This window comes from Brachyhypopomus gauderio, chromosome 2, assembly GCF_052324685.1.
Source record: "Brachyhypopomus gauderio isolate BG-103 chromosome 2, BGAUD_0.2, whole genome shotgun sequence".
NCBI lineage: Eukaryota > Metazoa > Chordata > Actinopteri > Gymnotiformes > Hypopomidae > Brachyhypopomus > Brachyhypopomus gauderio.
Genome location: NC_135212.1, coordinates 24,596,478 through 24,608,478, shown reverse-complemented (window position 1 = coordinate 24,608,478; position 12,001 = coordinate 24,596,478). Strand labels below are relative to the sequence as shown.

Genomic DNA, 12,001 nt, shown 5'->3' with positions numbered 1-12,001 from the left:
GGTTGTTGTGTTTAAAAAACGCTGAACTGTTGAAATAGGGGTGCAGGTGCACATCAGGTTTTACTGACTTATCAATGCAAATGGCAACAGAAAAATGCAGTAGTTCAGAGTCTAGTGCAAGGTTTACTTTATAAACTAACCCCAGTATCAGTGTACAATTCTATTATCCAGGACTGAAACTCACGTTATATAATATATATATAAAACCAAGTAGGCAAAATAAGCCCCACCTTATGTATTTCCTGTTGCATGTGCAATTAAGAGACCTCTCCAAATACAAATGTACTATATTAGAACACAGATCCACAGTTACAAAGTGTTCATTCAACACTGTGAAATAAATGAAAACAAACTCCAGAAAGGCCCTCAGCTTCGGTCTTGTGCTTATATAATTGAACTATTATGCTGATATTTTACAACATTAATGAAGTACAAACAATACTGTACATTACTGGCTCATCAGGAAATTTTCCATGCACATGCATTACACACACGTGCATTCATTCCTTCTATCTCTCAAATTACTTAAAAAATACTGCAAAACACCCACCACTTAAATACAAATACTATAAAGTCACTATTAAACAACAGCTTTACAACTTTCACTCTTTAACTTTGTCATCTGAAACATAGGCTACATATTTCTAAATACGCCTAAGGAAATCTGATGCTCGAGCAGCCTTAAACCTACAAAAATAACAGTGCTGAGTTAGTCTAGTGTACAGTACCAAAAGATGTTGGAGCTTCTATGCTTGCTACACATAATTTTCTGATTGGTTCTGATGAGGTCTTGCACCAATAAATAATACAATTCAGTGTCATTCTCAGATGAACACAAAAACAGGTACAAGCTATCAACACACATCTTTCGTGCATATGCCATTTTCGATTTTACACACCTAAACTGCAAATGTCTGTTATCGGTTTTTGTGCTATTTGTATGTAAACTCAGTAGTCATCATCTTCCTCCTCCTCATACTCGTCATGCAACATGTCAAGATCATCTTCATCTTCTTCTTCGTCATCTTCCTCTTCCTCCTCCATTTCATAGTCATTAGGAGCGCCCAGCACTAGTTTAGTTTGGTTAATTTCAGTCTCGTTGTCTGGATTGACTTCAACCTGGAGGGGAATATTGGATATAAACCAAGTAGCTGTCAGTTTGGAGCAGATGAATGAAGACTTTCAGAATCAGATGTAATGCTCACAACAACATTCCCCCTTTCCAAAATACAGAATCAAAAGCATCAGTAATTTTTCCTGAACCAGGGGTTCCCATACTCATTGCATACTGGTGTATCTGTGTGAACTGCTTTATGGTGGTTACCTCAGGGGGAGTAGAACCAGGCGGGCTCTCCTCACACTGGCCATTAATCATTGACTTCAGTGCCCCTTCTTCAAACTGGTGAACACAAGAGATTATAGACCATTTATGCAGGGTAAACACCCAGCAGTGTACTTGATGTGAAAAAACACAGTCAGCACTTTTCCTTTAGGACAGAACTAGATATTCTGTATGGTGATAGAACAGGTGCTAGTTACACCAGATGTCTTGGTGCACTGGCCTTTAGTTTCTAAATGAGAGGCCTGCTTAAAACCTCTGTGAAAGCAGACGCTGATTCAATTCTACTTCAACTTTTAAGGCCTTATTTTTTCTGGTGTTTATAAATTATCCTGTCATCCATCCATCTTGGTTACAACCACTGTCCCTCTTTATTTGACACAAGCTGCAATGACTTCTGAAGCTGTTCCTATTGACACCTATAGAGGCAGCTGTGTGTCACACACACCCCATACTTCATCCCTTGCATTCGACACCGATCTTATTCCGGCCTGCGCACTCACACAGTGGTAAACATTTGCAGGCTGCTCCTAGCGCCTTGTATGATCTATTTTTAAAGAATTTCGAAATGTTCTATTTCTAAAATAGGGGCCATGGTCTGGAAACACATTATTTTCATACAAAAACATATCGGTGTCTGACCCGAGCGCATGGCCTAGGACTCCATCTAGAGCATGGCGAAGGTTGTCCCGTTAGAAAGACTCATGGCCGTTTCTAAGGTCACTGAGGTAGCCTCCCTGCCACATGTTTTGCTGTTTTTTTTCTGATCAATACAATTCGTCGGAAATGCATTAGCTGTAATATAATTTTTTTTATAACTCAAATCGGAGAGCTAGAGTCAGCTATATTTTTACAGCTAGCACATACTGCTAATTGCACATACTACTATGAGCGCTCTGCCTTTCTGATTTAAAGTTTTAATCTTCTATTTTCATCTATACACTGTAATGGCCAAAGTCGCTTACAGACTTGCAGAAACAGCTCAGAAATGTCTATGTGGCTCTGTGTCTATGTGGCTGTTACCTTTAGTCTGTTAAGTCTTAAGTCTATGTATTACCTTTAGTCTATGTATTACCTTTAGTCTGTTAAGTCTTTGGTCTATGTATTACCTTTAGTCTGTTAAGCTGATCCTGCAGCATAACTTTGATCTTCAGGAGAGTCTCCTCTTCCTTTTTGAGCTCCTGCAAGCGACTCAGCATGATGCGTTATTGCATTCCTGCACAGAAAACAGCACTTTTAAAGTTGCAGTTTAAAGGTGAGACAATAGAATAAATAAGGGGAACAAATGCCAATTCTCCTGGTACACGTTTATTTACTAAGCATGATTAGCGTGATAAAGACTTAGACGCTAAGATGAGCGAGAAAAATCCGTTTTTTTATTTGTGCTCATCATCCAAATGTTCTGTTTAGCTCTACTAAAGTAGACATTACTTATAAATGTAAAACAGCAATATGCGATCTCCTATATGTCTATATTTAAGAGGTAAGGCGCGTAAGATATCTACATAGATAAGACAAATAAGACCATCAACTCCATCTCCAAGTTAGGTGAAGTGCCTGAGCAGGCTTATTATTTCCAACAATACATTTACCACTACAAATGCCCCCATATATTTAAAAAGAGAGTTCATATCAAGCATCCTGCATTTGTTTTAAAGGTGTGCGCTAGTGTGAACTAATGTAGACACTAATGTACACTTGTGCAGACATCACCAGAACACTCTGTACGACCTGATGCGAACAGGCACACATGCTAGCTTAGCTAGCCAGTTAGCCTACCCTAGCTAACAAACGACAGGCAAACGTGACTTACAGTTGCATTTCACTGAGCGGCTAGCCGGCATGCTAACGGGGAACGTCTAATAACGCACACACCTGTTGCCAGACTTACTGTACGGTACTTCAGCAGGGAGAGGAGGCCATCACTGAGAAGATGCCCCGGTTTCTCTCAAAGCACTCCATGCACTCTCACTACGTCACGTGCGTGGTGCACGCATGCGTGTTGCGCTTTGGAAAACGTCCACGCGATTGAGTGAACTTGAAAAATAAAAATGACGGCGTTAACATGCTGATATATTGTGTGACGAAGATATATATTAGGGCACTAGTTACTGACATTGGTTTCGCTTCTTTAAAATATGTTGAAAACGACTTTTATTTTGAAAATAAAAGGTTTGCAGATTGAAACTAAAACAAGATATGTTTTAAAAAATAAATATTATGCTTCATGTAACCATGTAACCCTTCTCCACTTTTTTACTGTCCATCATGACACACCAGCCAGACGTTTTGCAGATAAGGAAATGTAAAAGAATTTTCAGTAAGGTGGCAGACCCATGCCAACTAACCTTACTTAAGGTTACTTAAAGTGTGCTGCAGAATTTTATAGTGTAGTATAGTATATTTTTTTAGTTAATTTAGCGTAGACGAGAGCTAGGTAGTTCCTGACTGAATGGTTTAATAATTTGCATTTGATAGCACAAACCGATTACGCAGATTATACAAAATGAATTACATTATATAGATATTTTAAACATTATTACTGTAAAAAGTACCGAAAACTAAGTCCAAATGCCTTATTTGTAAGAGCCCCTTGGGGAAATGCATCCTCCACTCCGAACAGTACATCCACCTTTTCTGACCCCTTGTGGTTAAAATTGAGCCTGACTCAGTCACTCTTACCTGCATATAATAATAATAATAATAATAATAATAATAATAGAATTTTATTTATAAGCGCCTTTCAAGACACACAAGGACACTTTACAAGGGAATAGGCAACAAGAGTTTAAATAAACTAAAAAGGATTAGAATAAATCACAACAATTTAAAATAAATCATTAAATAACTAAAAATATTAGAAAGAAGCAGCAGATGAGAAAAGGGACACACATACACACATATACATAAACACGTACACATGTGAACCTACATATTTAAGAAGGCAATACTAAAAAGGTAAGTTTTTAAGAGCTTCTTAAAAGTAGTTAGGGATGTACATGTGCGGAGATAGAGGGGGACAGAGTCAGAGACAGAGTCATATGGAGATACTTGAACTGGTGTCAGTCCTGCCAGGCCATTGTAGCATTTGTAATCCTTAATAACATTAATAAACATTCGTAATTAGCGATTAGTAATTAGTGGCATTAGCCATTAGCAACGACATTAGTCATTAGTAATCTATTACCAATGTTATGTGTGTATATCTCTTATATAAAACATAAAGATCTTCAAGATCTTCAAGACAGGAAATACATTGTTAGGTTTATTCGGTGTTTATTATTATTTTTGATATTATTTATGATATATGATATTATTATAAAGACATTGTTCAAACGTGTGCTAATAAACACAACCACCAGAGGGCATTGCATGCTCATTCAACCGTCCTCTTACTGTCGATGTTTCTGACAAAAACTCTCATGTCAGAAAGAAACATTCATAAGGGACTATTTATTAGGACTTTACATGTCGGGCATACAAAATGCAGTTTATGCACCTTACGCATGCATGCTTTGCATTCGAGTCCTGGGATTAGTTACATGGAAGACACGAGCAGGCCACATCTCTTTTGAGACCCTGTTCCATCCACTAACAAGCCCCTCCCCCACCCCCTTTGGACACTGTTTTTTTCTTTCTTTTGCTCAAACACATCAGAAGAGGTCCATGCTGGTACGGGGCGTCACCTTCCCAGTGCCTGGCTGTCTGAAGACCCAGCAACACACAAGGAGAGGTCAAAATTAAGAAAATAGCTTCTTTAAACAAAACACAAATAATTCACAGATGGAACGCATTGATGCAAACCAGATCTAAAAGCACTCTTAATCAGTCTCCAGAAATGTTCAACCAGCCCATTAAGGTCCTTTTATAGGATTCCTTGGCTAAACCTATCCAGATGTGTGTGTTGATAATCAGAGCACACAAGTCCAACTGCAGACCATGAAGGAAGCATGGGGCCATTGAAGCCAAACCTGCCTGTAGTGTCAGGTACATCCTATAGATGACCAGTATTTGAGATATTCGATCTATATTTAATATTTTTTTAATTCATATTCAGTGGATTTCGTAGACAGGGCATCATTCATCAGCAATCAATTAATTGTATTTATCGAGACAAATAGCTTCCTTATAACATTAAATAAAGTGTTAATGGGAATCAACATAATTTGCAGTGTTTCTATAAACCTAGTATTCTTGCATTTGTACATGTTCATTGTACATCCATGTCTCATTTTGTAGTAAATGCCTTCACAGCTTCACGTAGCCTAGCCAGGTGCTCTCAGCTCAGCTATTGGTCTCAGCAAAATGGTCTGATGTCACATATTACAGTGTGATGTCACATATAACCATGTGATGTAATGTATAACAATGTGATGTCACATATAACTGTGATGTCATGTATTACTGTGTGATGTCATGTACAACTTTCACTGCTGCATATCTCAGCTGGGAGGCAGAAGCACATTACAGAGCAGCTGGAGAGGGTGCTCTGTGGAGAGAGGAGAGAGGAGGAGAGGAGAGAGGAGGAGCGGCGTGGAGCCCTGGCTGAAGCGCAGGCAGAGGGAGTCTGCTGCCAGCAGCCTCAGGTGCGGTCACCGGGTTTAAGTGGCCGAGGTCTTATGATTTAGCGCAGGGCTTGAGTGATGGGCACAAGAGATGGGAGGTGGGGGAGCTCTGATATCGCCCGCCTGGCCCACCTCCGCCACCTCCAGTGTCACGTTCTGCTCCCCCCAGATCCGAACCCCTCCGAGGGATTAACGGCCGGAGGGGGTGTAACCCGAGCTCTCCTTGAGAGCAGGGGCAGTCCCTCGCTGCCTTTGTGGGGTCAGGGGGCAGTCAGTGCAGGACCTGAGCTCCGTCACCACCGCAGAGACGAGGGGGGCTGTGTGTGTGTGTGTCTGTGGGAATACGTGCGTGTCTGTTCGCGTGTGTTTGAGCAAGTGTGCACAGGGCTTCTCATGCAGGGCTTAATGGCAGGGTTTGGCAGGGAAGGCTCAGGGATTCATGTGCCACAGATATCAATCTCTCTGCCCCACTCAGCCCCCAGTTGCCTTCTCACTGTCATCACAGGGGGCCGGGCCGGTGCTGGCCTGCATTTTCTCACAGTCAGACCTCTCCTCGGCCCGGCTGAGGAGGCGCAGCAGCTGAGGAGGTGGGTGCCACACCACTGCGCCTGTTTGAAGGTGCTTTCTGCCTGCGGAATGCAGAGCAGAGGCGTAGGGGGGACTGAGGGGCCCCGTGCAGGGGTGAGCGAAAGGGGGAGGGGGGGAGGGAAGCGCGGGGGAGGAATCGCGAGCCCCCGGGATTGACCTTTGGCCAGCAGAGTCAGGAAGTTATGACTCAATTTTCACTGAGAAAAGGGTGAGGGAGAAGCAAACGACGGAGAGAAAAACCAGCAAGTGACATGGTGGGCAGGGGGGTGAGGTGGTGGTGGGGGAGAAACATATAGATGGCAAGACGCAGAAGGAAAGAATTCACAAAGGAGAGAGGAGGAGGAGGAGGAAGAGGAGGAGGAGGAATGCGCGGGGTCAGTGAAGAAAGCTGAGCACTTTGAGAGGGCCACTGATGATGGTCCCCAACTACCCGACACTTTAACGCGTGGGACAAAACGTCATGCAGTGGTTCTATTCATCACAGTAGCGATGAGATTTAAAAACGTGGACTTGCATAACGCCCTGACAGCCTTATTTGATCACATTCACCCTTCTGGGCTGGACGATATGGTGCCTCGTTCTGCTTCTGACGGAGAACAGCAGTGTCAGTAGTTCATTTCCTCAGCGCTTCCTTCTAATGCCTTCAACCCCAAAATTGAGATGCGATCGAAAAAGAGGTGAGCGCGGCTCTCAGGATGTTTCCCCTTGAGCCACTGATGGTGGGAAGATCCCTGTGTTTCAAGGAAGAGGAAAAGTGTGTGTGCTGAGACTCCAGGCTCTTTGTTTTCGGAGACCTGCCTCAACCTTCACCTTTCCGGTTCAGTCCGGCCCCCCCAGCACGTTCGACTGCACGCGTGTAGATATGCACACATTTGATATCGTGGGGGAGTACACGTCTATAAGAAAGTATGCCCCTTTATGCACGTACACAGTCCCATACAATATGACGTGACTTCACCCAGCTCGAGTCTAATATGGGCTTTTCCAGACAAACAAACTCGCATGAATAAGGTGTAGATGCCTACATTAAGCATGAACTTGAATGAACTTCAGTACACATTATGTATGAATTATGAAACCGTGTATTTCCAATCCTCCACACCCTGTTCTTAGGACAAATCCTTTTTTTGGCAAGGCCTTTGGCTTCGGAGGCCTTCTCCGAGCGGCAGCGTGTAGCTAGGGTGGGAAGGAGTGGCACACACACCTCTCCAGCGCTGTTGAAACAGCGAGGTCAGAGGGTGAGGCCCGGAGCTGCCGTCGGCAGGCAGACGCTGGCCCTACGGAGGCTGGACCAACCTCCCAACACAGTAAGGCCCTTCATGCACATTTTAATTTTCACGCCGCACGAATCCTCCACTCCGGATCTCCGTCGAGCGTGTTTCTAACATCAAAGGCAGTGATTGATAATAATGTTTCATGGTGTCAGCAGAGTGCAGCGAGAACAGGATGAGGAGCTCGGAGCGTCAATGAAATGTATGTATGTCAGAACGCTACGGAGACATGAAGCATCTTTATTTTACAGATCGTCTACATAACCCCACTGGACAAACTTTTTCAGTTGCATTATTTTTGGATGTTGCTTATGGAGGCACATATCCTCCTCTGCTCCTAAAGGCCAAAGCATATTTCATTAAGTAATACCTCTGTTGGGTAATGAAAGTTGCATTCCCTAATAATGGCAGAGTGGTGCAAAATGCCAGACTGCCCCACAGAGCAAAGGAGGCAAAGAAGGTGGAGACTAATCAGTGCCGTCTAAAAAGACACCTTGGCTAAAAAGTCATGGCTGCATTCCAGCAGAGAGGCCTTCCACTCAGAAACCACAGTAAAAAAACAAAGGCCTTATGATTTAGTCTGTGAGAGTGAAGGTCTTTAGGATTTAGCCCCGGGTTTGCTTCAGATCACTGCATGTGGTTTTAGTGCATGTTTGGACTGCTGGCTATATGATGTGGGCACAGAGAGAGAGAGAGAGAGAGAGGGGAAGGCAGAGGGGGAGAAATAGAGAGGTGGGGAGAGAGGGAGAAGGAGAGGGGGAGAAACGGAGAGTGGGAGAGAGAGAGGGAGAAGGGGAGGGAGAGGGTAAGAGGGGGAAAGAGAGAAGGGGAGAGAGAGGAGTCTTCACATTTCTCTCAGGCCCATGGAGCAGCACTCTACTGTGTCACAGCTGAAACCTTTAAGCTCACTGACCACCCATATGCAGCATTCCTGCTTCTCTCGTTCTCGGGTGTGTGTTTGTGTGTGTGTGTGTGTGTGTGTGTGTTTGGGGGAGGGTGCTTTTCAGACTTGCTCTCTGGAGCCACGCCATGATTAATCACACATTCGGGCCCTGCTACAACCCCCCCCCCCCCCCCCCCCCTTGTTTACACGGTCCAGACCAGTTCACCTTCACTGGAACCTCATGTTAAACAGGCTACTAATGTCAGCATGGCACGGCACGCCACACAGACATGCCACTGTTTCCGCTCTGCTGTCTTCCCCTGACCCCCCACTCCAGGGCTGCTGTTCTCTGTCCAAAAACTCATTATGCTTTCACTTCTTGTGATGAATGCTCTTTAATCGCAAACATGCTTTTTAATTGTAAATGCAAAAGATATTTGGGGCAACTTTTTAGACCATTTATTCTCCTGGGAGTGGGAAGTCGTTTTAAAAAGCAGGAGTGGCTGGACATTTTAACCAAAGTTCAAAGCGCAATCTGATGTTAGGGTACTTTTCTTTCTAAATGCAGGATGAATATATAAATATGCCCTCTGAAAACAGCTCTCTCCTTGTGTGGAGAAATAGCCAGGAGGCTTGCCACATTTCCCTAGGTAGCCCTACATTTGAATATCATAACACCTTACCTCATAATGCTGTCATTAATGAATTAAAACTAGCAGGGGGCCAGTTAGCATTTTGCTTAACCATTTGTTCATAGGAAGCCACTTAAGCAGTTTGGGGTGAACTGTTCTCTAAGGGTCACTAGTCAGGCTGTCAGCTTGTCAGGGCTTTGACTGTGAGCCCTTAGTTAGTTTGGACTGCTGGACCTTGATTGTGTTGGATTACTGGATAACTGTGAGTCCTTAGTGAGTTCAGAGACTGCTAGAGCTTAATTGAGTGGGATTACTGGATAACTGTAAGTCCTTAGTGAGTTTGGGCTGCTGGAGTTTGATTGTGTGGGATTACTGCAGAACTGTGAGCCTTATGGCTCAGGGTTGGCGTCTAAGAGGCACAGGGTGCAGGGTGCAGGGGCCAGGGTCCTATCACCTGATCTAAATCAAATGTTGGCTGAGGGAAAAGGGGACAATTCCACACATTCCTCACAGGGCAGGTGTTCGACTTCCTGTTTCTTCTGTCTCTTTTCCTCTATCTTTGTGAATCTTCCTCAGTCCCTATTTTTCTTTGAATCATGACTTTTCTCAGCATCTAAGGAAGTCTTCCCCATAAAGACACACACACACACACACACACACACACACACACACACACACACACACACACACACACACACACACACACACAGGAAAACCATTGCTGATAACAGCAATCCTTCTTCCAATCCTGAAGGTGAAGAGTGCACTGATGAAAACTCGTGGGCTTATTGTGGTGCTGATTTGAGGACCACAGGGACGAAGTGGCAGATGCAGTAAAATCAGTTTTGTAGTCCTGAGAGAACCAAAGAGTTGAGCAGTGCTGAATGTGCATTTATGAGGACCAAACCTGCACAGCACCTCACAACATGCAGGGTTGGTGGGCCAGTAATATGGGTCATCTCTGACTGACATCTGCAGTGCGGGGGGAAGGGGAGGGGTTTGGAGGCCACACCCCATGGGCGGAGAGTTTGCATTGGCTGTAGGGGGGAATGTATGAACACTGTGACAAAACCATACATTTACAGACACTTCCACACTGAGGTCTGGCAGCAAATGGTCCAGGTTGCACATGGCCAGGGAGGCCACAGTCGGGCACGGCCGCTTCGCTTTGATCCACGCGACGCGCCGCTGACCCTCGAGCTGCGGAAAACGCCCAGCGTCTTGTCTGATATTGTGTGTGCACAAACTGCAAAATTCCGACGTGACCCGTGACAAACGATCGTCCGGGCCCCGGGAGCCTGGCCCCACCTGGCAGCGGGAGTGCGAGTTGCCACGAGGTCCGTTTGGAGTTCTGCGCGAGTTCCTCCCCCTCCGTACACGGTTCCAGGAGAGTGTTCTAGTTAGAGGCTGCAGGAATCCAGGCCGGATTATTACATTACTGCCAAGGCTGCAGGCGTGGGCTGCTGAGTTAGTGCTGACCTTTAACAGGCCTGGGACAGCAGTCCATCTCTCACCTCGCCTCCTGCCAATGCTCCCGGGACGGTTCCTGACCTGCCTGGCAGCCTTCTGCTTCAAAGCAAGCCCAACGTGGGCACCACAGCCCCGGCGGGCGCAGAGCGAACCAAGGCGTGGCGCGCGACCTCTGCTGAAGAGGAAGAAAGAGCATATCATATTATACGTTAGCACCGGGTCAATCACGGCAGGCGGGGATGTTAATTTTGAGTCAGCTCCAGCCTCAGGTTGGCTTTCTGCTGCAGGTGGGTGAAATACAGTATGTTCTTTCTGAAGTCATGGGCACGCTGTCAAGGTGAACCGTGTCTTTCTGAGCCATGTAGAAAAACTCATCTTGGCCCGCAGGTCATTAAAGGAGCACGCGGCAGCTTGGAGGCTGATGTCATCCCACTCTTTCCTGTCATTTGCTCACTGGTGTGATGAGTGCACTCACTCTTTTAACCAGTGTGTCACTGGTTGGACTTTTTTGGCCCAGAGCGACAGTACGAGATGAACCCTGCCATCTATCTAAGTGAACTTCAAACTGATCATAGGGCACTAAAGACCAGTTTGTGCTATAATGCACAGTGAAACAATCTTTCTAAAACGAAGTTTACCCCTTGCAATCTTTTCTAGGTCTTTTGATTTTTTTAAAATAGAGAGTTGAATAAAATCCTTGTCTTGATGAATAGCGGGTTTATATCTGATCATTTCAACTGGTTTCGCCCCAAAAGGGACTATGCTGACAGAGCTTTGCTCTGTTCTCATTTTACTGCATGCAAGCTGTACTTTTGGAGAAAGGTTTTGTGGTCTCTTCTATTCCTTTTGTAATTGCTCTTTCTAAATAAGCAAATGGAAGCTTCAGCCAGGTTTCATCTCTGTGGATATGGTCAACGAGTTGGTTCTCCAAGTTCTTCCTCTGTTTAATTTAAGGCTCTCAGCTATAGTCTGTGGCATAGGGAGATCTGTGCCAGAAAGGATGGTTGCACATTTTACAAGAATGCTTTCAAGATCTTTAACAACTCCTGTGTATGTGTTTGACAAGTTGTTATCAGCCAGATCGCAGTCGCTCAAGTCATTTAGTAGGACTTCCAGTTCTGGCCTGTCTGGAGGCACACATGTTGCTCCAAAGAACACACACACACACACACACACACACACACACACACACACACACACGCATGCACACAGTTTTTATACCTTGTCAGAACATGGGGTCATAAATATGTCAC

At 44.7% G+C, this 12,001-nt stretch overlaps 1 protein-coding gene across 3 annotated transcripts; it reads right to left on the bottom strand.

Annotated features, from left to right (window-relative positions):
• Nucleotides 1-366: 366 nt before the first annotated feature.
• On the bottom strand, nucleotides 367-3,375 carry snapc5 (small nuclear RNA activating complex, polypeptide 5). 3 transcript variants are annotated; one of them, XM_076997428.1, is made up of 4 exons: nucleotides 3,231-3,375; nucleotides 2,449-2,555; nucleotides 1,325-1,399; nucleotides 367-1,119 (listed from the first exon to the last, which is right to left on the bottom strand). In XM_076997428.1, exons 2-4 carry the CDS (start codon nucleotides 2,536-2,538, stop codon nucleotides 949-951), a joined length of 336 nt encoding a protein of 111 aa, XP_076853543.1. In that variant the 5' UTR covers nucleotides 2,539-2,555; nucleotides 3,231-3,375; the 3' UTR covers nucleotides 367-948. The 3 variants fall into 3 exon arrangements, with proteins under 3 accessions (XP_076853543.1, XP_076853542.1, XP_076853544.1); XM_076997427.1 differs by having other exon boundaries at nucleotides 3,215-3,369; XM_076997429.1 differs by having other exon boundaries at nucleotides 3,153-3,299.
• Between the last annotated feature and the right edge of the window lie 8,626 nt (nucleotides 3,376-12,001).

Excerpts from the sequence above, each read along its gene's own strand:
- snapc5 (XM_076997428.1), bottom strand. The coding sequence starts at position 2,538 with ATGCTGAGTCGCTTGCAGGAGCTCAAAAAGGAAGAGGAGACTCTCCTG. Across the intron at positions 1,400-2,448 it reads ATCAGCTTAACAGACTAAAG|TTTGAAGAAGGGGCACTGAA; the intron begins GTAATACATAGA and ends TGTGTTCACCAG. Across the intron at positions 1,120-1,324 it reads CTGGTTCTACTCCCCCTGAG|GTTGAAGTCAATCCAGACAA; the intron begins GTAACCACCATA and ends ATTCCCCTCCAG.